At 46.2% G+C, this 12,982-nt stretch overlaps 1 protein-coding gene across 1 annotated transcript in view; it reads left to right on the forward strand.

Annotated features, from left to right (window-relative positions):
* Positions 1-12,982, forward strand: part of LOC311246414 (protein spire homolog 1-like) — a gene marked incomplete at both ends in the record, with an annotated part of 110,340 nt that overhangs the window by 79,122 nt on the left and 18,236 nt on the right. The window contains 5 exons of the mRNA XM_084336571.1: positions 1,113-1,187; positions 2,993-3,157; positions 4,069-4,155; positions 6,066-6,195; positions 11,237-11,287. Of these exons, the coding sequence (XP_084192697.1) occupies positions 1,113-1,187; positions 2,993-3,157; positions 4,069-4,155; positions 6,066-6,195; positions 11,237-11,287 (508 nt within the window). The remainder of the gene's footprint in view (positions 1-1,112; positions 1,188-2,992; positions 3,158-4,068; positions 4,156-6,065; positions 6,196-11,236; positions 11,288-12,982) is intronic.

The following is a 12,982-nucleotide window of genomic DNA, read 5'->3' on the forward strand; positions in this document are numbered from 1 at the left end:
GTCAGGTTGCATGTCTGAGGTGGAGATGCGAAGCACAGCTGCCAGATGTTCATCAGTGAGAGAGGATCTGTACCTGGACTTGGTAAACGTCATGACTGAGAATGTCTGTTCACATATGTAGGTGGATCCAAAGAGAACCAACATCTTCTGAGCATGTCTCCTCATGTTTGGAAAGTTCTCCTCCTTGAGAGCAGAGTAGAACTCTAGCAGTGATTCTGACTTAAAGTGCTCTTTCAGTAGTGAATCAGACTGCAGGTCAATGAGTTCAAGCTGAACAACTATCAACACTGCAGGTAAAGGGAGAAGAAACCAGCTGCATTTCATCCTCAACCTTTTTGAAATCTTGAAAACGCCTTGAAAATTCATCATGCAGTGCTCCCAACATGGATGAGTACCTGTGCCGGTGATCAGCTGATGGTTTGACTTCTTTCAGGGTTTTCATGTGTTTGACATTGTTGCTGCCTAGTTGCCTTGAAATTAATTGCAACTTTGTCATGAAGGCTTTCACATGGCTATGCATTTCATGAGCAAAAATGCCCTTGCCCTGCAGTTGTGTGTTCAGTAGGGATGGGTACCCTTCACATTTGAACCGATACGGTACCGGTACCTGTGAATCGATACCGGTACCCAACGGTACCTTTTTTCTGTACTTTAGTCTCTAAAAATGTAATCTACCTATCTCAGTTATAAAAAAAAAATCCAAACTTCAAATAACCACACTATCGACCGTTTTCGGCTTGCCCCGACTGCTTTGTTGTTGAATCAAGTCAAATCCTAGGTAAGCGTATATTGTGCGTGTGAACGTTGACATGAAAAGAAAAAAGTTAAAAAAAATTATAATAATAATAATAATATAAAAAAAAAAAAAAAAAAAAAAATCTAATTATCATGTAATCTTTCGCGGGCCGGTCAGAATCATCCCATGGGCCGTATCCGGCCCGCGGGCCGTACAATGCCCAGGTCTGGTCTAAAGTCATGGCTAATAGACTGAAAAAGGTGATGGACCAGGTCATCCACAGGCCACAAACATACTGTGTGCCTGGCAGGTCCATTGTTGACAATGTGTTTTAAAAGAAAAAAATCAAAAAATCTAATCTTCTCGATCTCTCTAGAACCTGAAGAAGATGGAGGGTGGGCCAGCAGAAGACTCCAGCGGGGACCTGAATGAGCTCCAGAATGCTGACTGGGTAGGTGACCTCACTCTTGACCCTTGACCTCCATCCTGACCTAGTCTAGTCTGACAGGATGATGCTGGTGGATATAACATGGCTATCTGGTGGCCACGGTGGCCTAAAGGTTAGAGAAGCGGGTTTGTGACTCGGAAGGTTGGTGGTTTGATTTTTATTTGTATTTTTTTAAATAAAAATAAGTCGGATCGGTGCATCCCTAGTTGTGTTGGGTAATTCCCAGGTGTGAATATGTGTGTAGACCTGTGAGAGTGTGAAGCAAGAGCAGGGATCATCCCTATGTTCCCCGGGTCCTATGTTCCCCGGGTTCTATGTTCCCCGGGTTCTATGTTCCCCGCTTTGATTGATTAATAGATTGAAAATTTAAAAAAAAAATATTATTTTATTAATTAGTAATGTCCGCCTTGTTTCAAACGGTTAAGCTTAGGCCCTCTTTCGAACTGGTTAAGGTTAGAGTTTGGAATCAGGGCTGGTGGTCTAAAATTTTCAATCAATCAATCAATCAAAGCAGGGAACATAAAACCCGGGGAACATAGGACCCGGGGAACATAGACATGCTCCCCAAGAGCAGACCTACCTTGTGGTACCTGCCATCTACCTCTTACTGTCTCTTACTGTCCAACTCCCTCAGTAGTAGAGACAAAGACATACAGATAGACCTGTAGCCTACGTAGCCCCAACCCCCCAGTCCACAACAAGGCTCTGCTGGACCCCTCTTCTGTTCTGCCTGACTTCAAGCTGACAGAGTGGAGTTAACTCAACTCAGCCAGCTCATCGGTGCAGCAACTGAAATACAGCGGTGTGTTTGGCATGGGTTTAACCCATGTCAGTTTCAATAAGGCTGACTTACTTTTTTTTACCTTAAAGGGATAGTTGTGATTCTTGGAACCCTAGCCCTGTTTGCTACTTACCAATTATGTTGTTGATCAGTAGAGTCCTTTCTCAGCACAATGCATGCTGTTCCTCATTTTAGCTCCGGCTAGTTAGCCACAAACCAGTGCAAAGTCATGCTTTGGGGGTCATGCTCCTGTCTGCCGACTGCGGACAACTGAAATCTACTCCACAGTGAGTGCACACAAAGTAGAGTTCAGTTGTCCTCAGTCATCTTGTACAGACAGGAGCTTGACCTCATTGACTTTGGTTTGTGGCTAACTAGCCTGAGCTAGTATGAGGAACAGTTTGTACTGTGCTAAGAAAAGACTCTAACGATCAACATAATTGGTAAGTAGCAAATAGGCCTAGGGTTCCAAACATATCAGTATACAGAGAGGTTAGAACACAGACAAATGCCACAGTCTAACCAATTACACTCAAATGTATTGGTTCATGGCATTTCATGATTCAGTGTTTTGGTCCATTTCTTCTCATCTCCTCTCCTCTCCTCTCCTCTCCTCTCCTCTCCTCTCCTCTCCTCTCCTCTCCTCTCCTCTCCTCTCCTCTCCTCTCCTCTCCTCTCCTCTCCTCTCCTCTCCTCTCTCCTCTCCTCTCATCTCATCATATCCTCTCCTCTCCTCTCCTCCCCTCCTCTCCTCTCCTCTCCTCTCCTCTCCTCTCCTCTCCTCTCCTCTCCTCTCCTCTCCTCTCCTCTCCTCTCCTCTCCTCTCCTCTCCTCTCTCATCATATCCTCTCCTCTCCTCTCCCCTCCTCTGCTCTCCTCCTCCTCTCCTCTCCTCTCCTCTCCTCTCCTCTCCTCTCCTCTCCTCTGCTCTCCTCTGCTCTCCTCTGCTCTCCTCTCCTCTCCTCTCCTCTCCTCTCCTCTCCTCTCCTCTCCTCTCCTCTCCTCTCCTCTCCTCTCCTCCTCCCAGGCCCAGTTCTGGGTTCAGGTGATGAGGGACCTGAGAGATGGGGTGAAGTTAAAGAAGGTGCAGGAGCGCCAGTACAACCCGCTGGCCATTGAGTTCCAGCTGACTCCCTATGAGATGCTGATGAACGACATCAGGACCAAACGTTACAATCTGCGCAAGGTTATGGTGAGTGGCTGGTTCCTCCAGTTGTTGATGAAGAACAAAATCATGTTGAGTTACTGCGGAAAATAAAGTATGTTTGCACCGCAAAAGGTGAAAGGTCACTGATACGTCACAACTCTGGTATCATGAAACTGTTATTTACCACTTGATAGTTTACCTCTGTTATTTACCACTTGATAGTTTACCACTGGTATTTACCACTTGATAGTTTACCACTGGTATTTACCACTTGATAGTTTATCACTGGTATTTACCACTTGGGATTAGATGGGGGACAGCACATGCTCAGATTATGCTGGTAGAGTGTTTGTAGATCAAGTAGAATGGAAATGCAAACAAATATTAAGTGTACATGCATGTGTTATATCCCAAACCCTGCCCTGTTATCTTGATCCTCCAATCACAACTGTTGCTTCACTTTGACAAACTGTGGGTGTCCTAGGCAAGTAACAGTTGTGATTGGAGGATCAAGAAAAGAGGGCGGGTTTGAGATAGGTAGCAGTGGTTCGTCAAATAATAGTTCTGAGTATATATCTGCTTAGAAAACGAAAATGTCAATTATTATTTTTTTTTCATGTGGTAAATACACAGGTCACAACATGTTTACAGGAAGGTTTTGGAGTTGTATTTGGAGTGTATTTCGTGACTGTTTGGAACTAGGCTACACTGGCACACCTACTTCCAGTGAATGACGCTAAGCTAGGCTAATGGTGCACAGAGAAGAAAATGGTATGTATCTGCTTGTCTAACTCCAGGGTAGATGACTAATTACTAATTTCACAAAAAGTTGGCATGTTCCTTTAATGTTCTTTCTGGGTGTGTGGAGTAATTTCCAAGGTTCTGAAGGGATACGTAGTTAATTCATAGCTTTGTTAACCGTGTCTTCCTGTGTGTGTTTGTACCATCATCTTCAGGTGAATGGAGACATCCCTGCCAGGTTAGAGAAGAGCGCTCATGAGGTGATCCTGGACTTCATCAGGTCCAGACCGCCTCTCAACCCTGTGAGTTCACAGCTGTGTGTCTCCTTGCTTCTGAAACCTCATTATGATGCCCACAGATGCACCGATACCGATGTTGTCTGATATCGGGCGGATACCAGGCTAGAATAGACTATCTGGTATCGGCCAGAATTCTCACAACTCGTCATGACTTTCCTACCAGTAGGGGGCGCAATGCTATAAACACAGCTCATTGGCCACGGTTGTCAATTAATATCACACCTGTTGATTTGATTACAATAACCTGTTGTTTGTAATGGAAATACTACGGATACTGAAACCCAATGCCGAGACTCGCCCAATGCCGAGACTAACTTAACCCCTAACTGCTCCCGATGAGCAGGTTGGCACCTTGCATGGTTGCCTCCGCCCTCTGTGTGTGAATGTCTGAGTGAATGTGAGTCATAAGTTGTAAAGCACTTGACACGCCTGATACTATTCTGACATGAGCTGCGCTGCACTTGGTGTGATACTGTACTACTAATCCTACCTCCTATCTCACAAATAGAAGCTTTGCTGTCAACATTGCCAACTGCTCCCCCCCCTCAACCTCCCTCTCCTGTGGGGTCCCTTAAGGGTCCATCCTTGGCCCGATTCTGTTCTCTCTTTACATGCTACCCCTTGGTTCAATCATTCAGAAGCACAACATCTCCTTTCATTGTTATGCTGACGACACACAGCTTTATGTCTCTCTGAAACCCAACAACCAGTCTTTACTTACCAGTCTCATGTCCTGCCTTGATAACGTTAAATGTTGGATGGCACAAAACATTTGACAACTAAATGAAAATAAATGTGAAATAATCCTCTTCGGTCCCCCAGACGCTGTCACCACCCTTACCAACTGTCTTGGCAACCTGTCCTCCCTGGTCAAGCCCTATGTCAAGAACCTAGGTGTCATTTTTGATCCCCAATTTAAGTTCGACAGACAAGTGAACTCAATGGTGAAGGCATGTTTTTTCCAATTACGCACCATTGCTAAGCTCAAAGCCCTTCTCTCCCCTGCAGACCTTCAGAGAGTTATCCACGCTTTCATTTCATCTAGATTAGACTACTGCAACTCCCTCTATATAGGCATCAACCAGTCTTCCCTGTCCCGCCTACAGCTAGTACAAAAACGCCGCTGCCAGACTGTTGACCGGAACCCGTAAGAGAGACCACATCACCCCTGTCCTTGCCTCCCTTCATTGGCTTCCAGTACGCTACAGAATAGATTTTAAGGTTCTCCTATTCGTTTTTAAAGCCCTTAATGGTCAGCCCCCCTCCTACAGCTCAGACCTCCTATCCCCCTATTCCAACACCAGGTCCCTCAGGTCAGCCGATCAGAGGCTCCTGACAGTCCGGAGGTCTAACCTTAAGCTCAGGGGGGGCCGTGCCTTTGCTGTCGCAGCCCCTGAATTGTGGAACAGCATCCCCACCTCCATTAGGCTCGCCCCCTCGACAGATGCCTTCAAATCTAGACTCAAAACCCACTTCTACCTATTAGCTTTTCCCGTTCACTGAGTCATGCCCTGTTTTCCTGTGTGTTTGCCTGTGTGCCCTCCCGTAAAACTGAGATGTGATTGTTGTCTATATGTTGTCTAGATGTATCTAGGTGTAGCTACCCTCTGTACAGCACTTTGGTTGACATGTGTCATGTTAAATGTGCTCTATAAATAAATCTGATTGATTGATTGAATCACACGGTCCTAGCAGTGAGAAACTGTCTCTGTGAGAAACGGCTCCATGTGATGATATGAACATTATTGACAGAGCTCACGATGAGTTATGATGGAACAGTTTTATTAAGGGGAGACACCCTAGACCCCATGAGGACAGACTGCCTAACTCTCTCTCTCTCTCTCTCTCTCTCTCTCTCTCTCTCTCTCTCTCTCTCTCTCTCTCTCTCTCTCTCTGTGTGTGTGTGTGTGTAGGCGTCGGCTCGGAAGCTGAGGCCCCAGGCTCAAGCCCCTCCCACTCTACATGAACGCATCCTGAAGGAGATCAAGTCAGAGAGGAAACTAAGACCTGTTTCACCCGACGAGATCCGCAGAAGCAGGCTGGGTAAGACCTCTCTCTCTCTCTCTCTCTCTCTCTCTCTCTCTCTCTCTCTCTCTCTCTCTCTTTATATCTCTCAACACAAGAATACACACATACAAACACACAAGCCACACAATGTAATTGTCTGAAGTTGAGGTATGGTGTGAATGATGACACCATGCTCCTATGCACATGCACAGAATGAATTAACAAAGAAACACAGAAGAAGAAACATAATTTCTTTGAACTATGCTTCTTTTATGATCAGCCACCAGCCATGTATGTAGCCATAACAAAAGTCACAAGTTGTCTCTTAACTTATATTTTCAAGTAACCATCTTGCATTTGGTGTTTCTTTAGTTGAATCAAGTACCATACATAGGAGCGAGTGGATATTAAATATCAAGTTTACATCGCTGCTATTTACTTAAAGGTGCTACAGATAACATTCAGCCACTAGATGTCGCACTAGAGCACCAGCATGTCATTCATCCAATCAGGTGCGTTCCACATGGGGGAAATGGGAAGTAGGGAGGGGATACATGCACACAATATGTAAACAACAACATTCATTTTGGACCCGCACATTTTTTTTTAATGATAAATTCATTAATCAACACATTTTTGGGGGGAAAAGCAATACTTTTATTCTGCACCTTTATAAAAGCTCTGTGGATGTATTATTTATTTAAAAAAGAAAGATTACTCTACATGCAAATGCTAGCTATAGCACCTTTAATATGACAAAAAAAAGCAAATGCAAAAAAGGTTATTTGAAAATATAAGTTGAGACGACTTGTGATTTATTTTTACCGTGCAGTAATGCTTGGTTATGCTCAGCGGTTTGCCAGTACAGCTACGCTTCACATTTTTTTTTTGATTTGATTTGAAGTCTTTATTTCGAACATGCAATGAATACAACAAACAATAACAAAAAAGAAAAACAACTCAATCTGCATGTTCGAAAAGGAGTAGGAAGAAGTATACACTTATTTAATCCTACCCCTTTTCCACTACTCAAATGAGTGTACATGTTGCAAGGTGGATTATTCTTCCTGGTGAATAATCATGTATGTATGGACTGCAAACTGCACTGCATTACAGTCTTGTGACACTGTTCTATTTAGACTTAACCAGGTTAAATCTCAGTGTAATAACCTGCTGTCTGTGCAGTTAAATGCTAACAGCTTTTACCATCGGCTATGTCTCATTTGCTGTGCATTAAAGGAAGGCGACACCACAAAACAACATGAATCTCAGGCTGACAGGTGCTGTATGTGTTAGTGTTAGCAACACTGCACAGATATTTCAGGTTTCTGAAGTCTGAATTCACTATGTCATCATCTGAATTCATATATTCGCTCCCAGGGAGACATTTTTGGAAACTGAAAGCAGCTGGGTGATCAGACTACACAAATCCAGCCAGATTTTGACATAATTCTGTCGTGGCCAACACATTTCCAGCATCGTGCCTGATTATGAACGCCGGGAACGACGAATGGCCGTCCTTGTGTACACCCTTGTAGTGTGACATAATCAAAGAACAGTAATGTGGCGTCTGGGATGTCCCACAACACCCCGACCAAAAGTCTAGCATGTTTTGCCTTTTTTATTCTAGTGGGACAATTCCTGCCACGTGTCCTTTGACTTTGGACATGAATGCGACGTCCAAACCAAACCCCTTCTCCTCCCCGATCCCTGGAGAACCAAACCCCTTCTCCTCCCCGATCCCTGGAGAACCAAACCCCTTCTCCTCCCCGATCCCTGGAGAACCAAACCCCACCCCCTCCCCGATCCCTGGAGAGCCAAACCCCACCTCCTCCCCGATCCCTGGAGAGCCAAACCCCACCTCCTCCCCGATCCCTGGAGAACCAAACCCCACCTCCTTCCCGATCCCTGGAGAGCCAAACCCCACCTCCTCCCCGATCCCTGGAGAACCAAACCCCTTCTCCTCCCCGATCCCTGGAGAACCAAACCCCACCTCCTCCCCGATCCAAACCCCTTCTCCTCCCCGATCCCTGGATAACCAAACCCCACCTCCTCCCCGATCCAAACCCCTTCTCCTCCCCAATCCCTGGATAACCAAACCCCACCTCCTCCCCGATCCCTGGAGAACCAAACCCCACCTCCTCCCCGATCCAAACCCCTTCTCCTCCCCGATCCCTGGATAACTAAACCCCACCTCCTCCCCGATCCCTGGAGAACCAAACCCCACCTCCTCCCCGATCCCTGGATAACCAAACCCCACCTCCTCCCCGATCCCTGGAGAACCAAATCCCACCTCCTCCCTGATCCCTGGATAACCAAATCCCACCTCCTCCCCGATCCCTGGATAACCAAACCCCACCTCCTCCCCGATCCCTGGATAACCAAACCCCACCTCCTCCCCGATCCCTGGATAACCAAACCCCACCTCCCCGATCCCTGGATAACTAAACCCCACCTCCTCCCCGATCCCTGGATAACCAAACCCCACCTCCTCCCCGATCCCTGGAGAACCAAACCCCACCTCCTCCCCGATCCCTGGATAACCAAACCCCACCTCCTCCCCGATCCCTGGATAACCAAACCCCACTTCCTCCCCGATCCCTGGATAACCAAACCCCACCTCCTCCCCGATCCCTGGAGAACCAAACCCCTGCTCCTCCCGATCCCTGGTGAGCTTCATGCCAAGACGGCATGCGGTTGACTTGCCAGGGATCTCCAGACACAGCAGGATCTGATGATGCTACGATAACCTAGTCTGACACAGGGACCATCGTGAAATACAGAAATATTGTGTAGTCTGATCCCGGCTTCAGCTCTCAGCTTCCTCTCTGACAAAAACATCACCGGATTCTAAACCAAATCTTCTAAGCCTGCTGTATCTTACATGTGCCTGGACCATGGACTAGATAGATAGTATAGATAGATATAGATAGATAGATAGATAGATAGATAGATAGATAGATAGATAGATAGATAGATAGATAGATAGAGAGAGAGAGAGAGAGAGAGAGAGAGAGAGAGGAGAGAGAGAGGAGAGAGAGAGAGAGAGAGAGAGAGAGAGAGAGAGAGAGAGAGAGAGAGAGAGAGAGAGAGAGAGAGAGAGAGAGAGAGAGAGAGAGAGAGAGAGAGAGAGAGAGAGAGAGAGAGGAGAGAGAGAGAGAGAGAGAGAGAGAGAGAGAGAGAGAGAGAGAGAGAGAGGAGAGAGAGATAGAGAGAGAGAGAGAGATAGATAGATAGATAGATAGATAGATAGATATCGATAGATAGATAGATAGATAGATAGATAGATAGATAGATAGAGAGATAGAGGCACATAACAATATCCTCTGACCTGTTTATTGCCTAATAACTCTCCAATGCCATGCTGTTTCTCTTTGCAGTATTTCGGCCACTTAGCATGTCTTTCAGTTTTGACGCGTCAGGTAAAGACTCCTCTCCTCTTACCTGGCTTCCTGTCCGTTTGTTTTACTTCTTTATTGTGGTTGGTCACCCGCTCATCTGCCAGCACGTGCACATACACATGTACGCACATCTCATTTCATGCTTCAGTGGTTGTTGGTGGTTGGCTGGGATCCATCATGAGACACAATGATGCCGGCCACTGGCCAGGCCACGAGGAAGGATGTCAATCACAGCAGGGGTGTGTGGTCTGGCAGTGGCCGATATACATCACAGCAGGGGGGGGTATCAATCATAGCAGGGGGGGGTATCAATCACAGCAGGGGGTGTGGCCTGGCAGATATCAATAACTAACTGATGGATGACACTTGCTGACACCACTGTCCAAATGTATTATGCAGTTATTGCTTTAAACACTATGATAATAATCATAATCATATTGTGCGGCTATGTACCAATACAAAAAGTTTAAAAACATTTATAATGTCTCTATTCCTGAAATTGAGAGAGAATACTACTGACACTCCAAGTCAACTCAGCTTGAAACTGAAAGTGAGGACATCTTGAAATCACTCCCTTTTGTTTAAACATGATAATCACTTGTTTTGAAAGATCCTTCAAACGAGCTCATTTTCTCACGTGTTTGAAGGAAGTAAGATGGACCTGGGAGTTCATGGTGATGTCAGAGGCCTTTTCTTCTCTCTTCTTCTTGGTACTCAGTGTCCTGAGCGCTGAAGGGGGCGTTACAGGGTTGCATGATCCCTGCCTGAGTGCTTCAGCGAGGCTCACTGGAAACCCTTGTTTTCAGGGGGATTTGGTTTTGCTGCTACTGAATGACGAATTGTTGTCGTGTTTTACTCAACACTGTTGCATTGATTGAGAGAATGGCTCAAGCAGGGCGACACAATTCTCTCTCACCTTATGCAACCACTGAGAGAAAAGAAAAAGATTGTTCCTGGACGCTGTTTCTGGTCCTAAAAGAAATCTAGAGGATTTCTCACCTTTTGCTGAGAGCGTCATCTGTCAAACGTACAGCCGTGACTGGAAGAAAGGCACTTTGCAGTAGTGTGTGTGTGCAGCTAACCGACTTATTGAGGAAGGAAAAGCAACAGACACACAGCTCAGCCGACAGCCCCCCCTCTCCTCCTCATACAAAAGGCCCTTTCATGTAGCTGAATGACTTTGCAGAATTTAATCACAGGCGCACATGGACCGGTGTGCAGACAGGAGCTCTCTGCATGATGCTCCACTCCCACAGAAAACACCACGGTCTCAGATAACGAGCGCCGGTGTTGGTGGTTCAGCGCTGGTCAAAGGGAGCCGGTAAAGGCGGGATAGTGCTGCTCAGCGTCCCCTCCTGCTGGAGTCAGTATCTCATCCCAACACAGCCTGTATCACCCCGCGCTTACTCATTCACGCTGTCAGATAGTGTGTGTGTGTGTGTCTGTGTGTCTGTCTGTGTGCGTGCGTGTGTTACCTCCCATGATGGATTGTGGTCTGAGCTCACGCACAGTCAGTGAGATGTGGAGTTCCCACATAGGGAGAGATATATATGGGCAGATATCCTGTGTACAGCGAGTGTGGAGCGCTGGAGCACAACAGCAGACGTTATCAGAGAGGTTTAGCTTTGTCCCAGGATCAGTTCAGTTACCATATTGAAGGAGCTGTCCCCTTCTAGGTCCTGGTGTAAGTCGCAGTGTGCCTCAGGATCTGTTCCGTGTGGGTGCAGGTAACGTATGACAGGCCTCTTGTTCCTAACGGCCCTGTCTGTCCCGCTGCCTGGCTTTACACTAATATCTCTTGCAAGGGGGGGAAGAATAGTTTGAATACATTGAATACATTGAGTTGTAAGCCGTGCAAGGAACTTTAAGTGCACGGTAGATCAAGTGCAAGGTAGATCAAGTGCAAGGTAGATCAAGTGCAAGGTAGATCAAGTGCAAGGTAGATCAAATGTGCAAAATATGTGTGCAAAATGACTGCCGTCACGCAGTCAAGACTGTAACAGGCTTTCTGCTAAGACTGAGGAGGACTATAGATTGCTTGGTGTGTCCTGGTTTAGTATTAGAGAGAGGGGGGGGAGAGAGAGAGAGAGAGAGAGAGAGAGAGAGAGAAAGAGAGAGAGAAACTGGAATTTGAGAAGACAAAAAGACGGTTAATTCCAGCCCAGTGGTGGAAATACAAGATCCTGTGTAGAGCTCACGAGAAGAGCTCTTTCCAAACACATGACCTCATACGCTCATAGAGAGAGAGAGGGAGGGAGAGATAGAGGAGCGAAAGTGATAAGGAGAGAGAGGAGGATGGGGAGAGGGAGGGAGAGAGGGGAGAAAGGGAAAGAGGTTAGGGTGGAAAGAGAGAGAGAATCTGTCAGGGTTTTCGGAGGCACAGATCTCTGCAGCTGATTTTCTACTGCGTCCAGCTCCTCTCCCCTCCTCGTCTCCCCTTCCCTTATCTCTTCTCCCCCTCTCTCCTCTCCTCTCCCCTCCTCATCTCCACTTCCCTCCTCTCCTCTTTTCTCCTCTCCCCCTCTCTCTCCTCCCCTCCCCCCCCCCCCAGTTCCTTTTGGCACCTCGCTATCTCTTGCAACACAGTTTTAAACATCGCTAGATCTCTGCAATTAGCAAGTGGAATCAATCAGGGCAATGAGTTTAACAAGATGCAGTCTTCAGCCTTTAGCCTAGTAGGTGTCAACGTTGTGCTACAAGATGACCTTGTCACAGCAGTGTTAGTGATAGATGTGGTGGATACTGGATATGTTGTTAAACAGCAGTGTTAGTGATAGGGTGGATGTGTATACTGGATATGTTGTTAAACAGAAGTGTTAGTGATAGGGTGGATGTGTATACTGGATATGTTGTTAAACAGAAGTGTTAGTGATAGGGTGGATGTGTATACTGGATATGTTGTTAAACAGCAGTGTTAGTGATAGGGTGGATGTGGATACTGGATACGTTGTTAAACAGCAGTGTTAGTGATAGGGTGGATGTTGATACTGGATACGTTGTTAAACAGCAGTGTTAGTGATAGGGTGGATGTGGATACTGGATACGTTGTTAAACAGAAGTGTTAGTGATAGGGTGGATGTTGATACTGGATACGTTGTTAAACAGCAGTGTTAGTGATAGGGTGGATGTGGATACTGGATATGTTGTTAAACAGCAGTGTTAGTGATAGGGTGGATGTGTATACTGGATATGTTGTTAAACAGCAGTGTTAGTGATAGGGTGGATGTGGATACTGGATACTGATAAAGTGTCATGATGTCATGAGTAGGAAGCTCTATCTATACCATCAAAGAGGCACCGTGCTCTGTGTGTAACACCAGCCTGGCCTTTCACTCCCTCCTCCATTACCCAGCTTCACTCAACTTAACTCAACACAACTTAACTCAACTCAACTTAACTTAACACAACTCCAACTTAACTCA

The sequence above is a fragment of the Notolepis coatsorum genome, assembly GCF_963971535.1.
Source record: "Notolepis coatsorum genome assembly, chromosome: 19".
NCBI classification, from domain to species: domain Eukaryota; kingdom Metazoa; phylum Chordata; class Actinopteri; order Aulopiformes; family Paralepididae; genus Notolepis; species Notolepis coatsorum.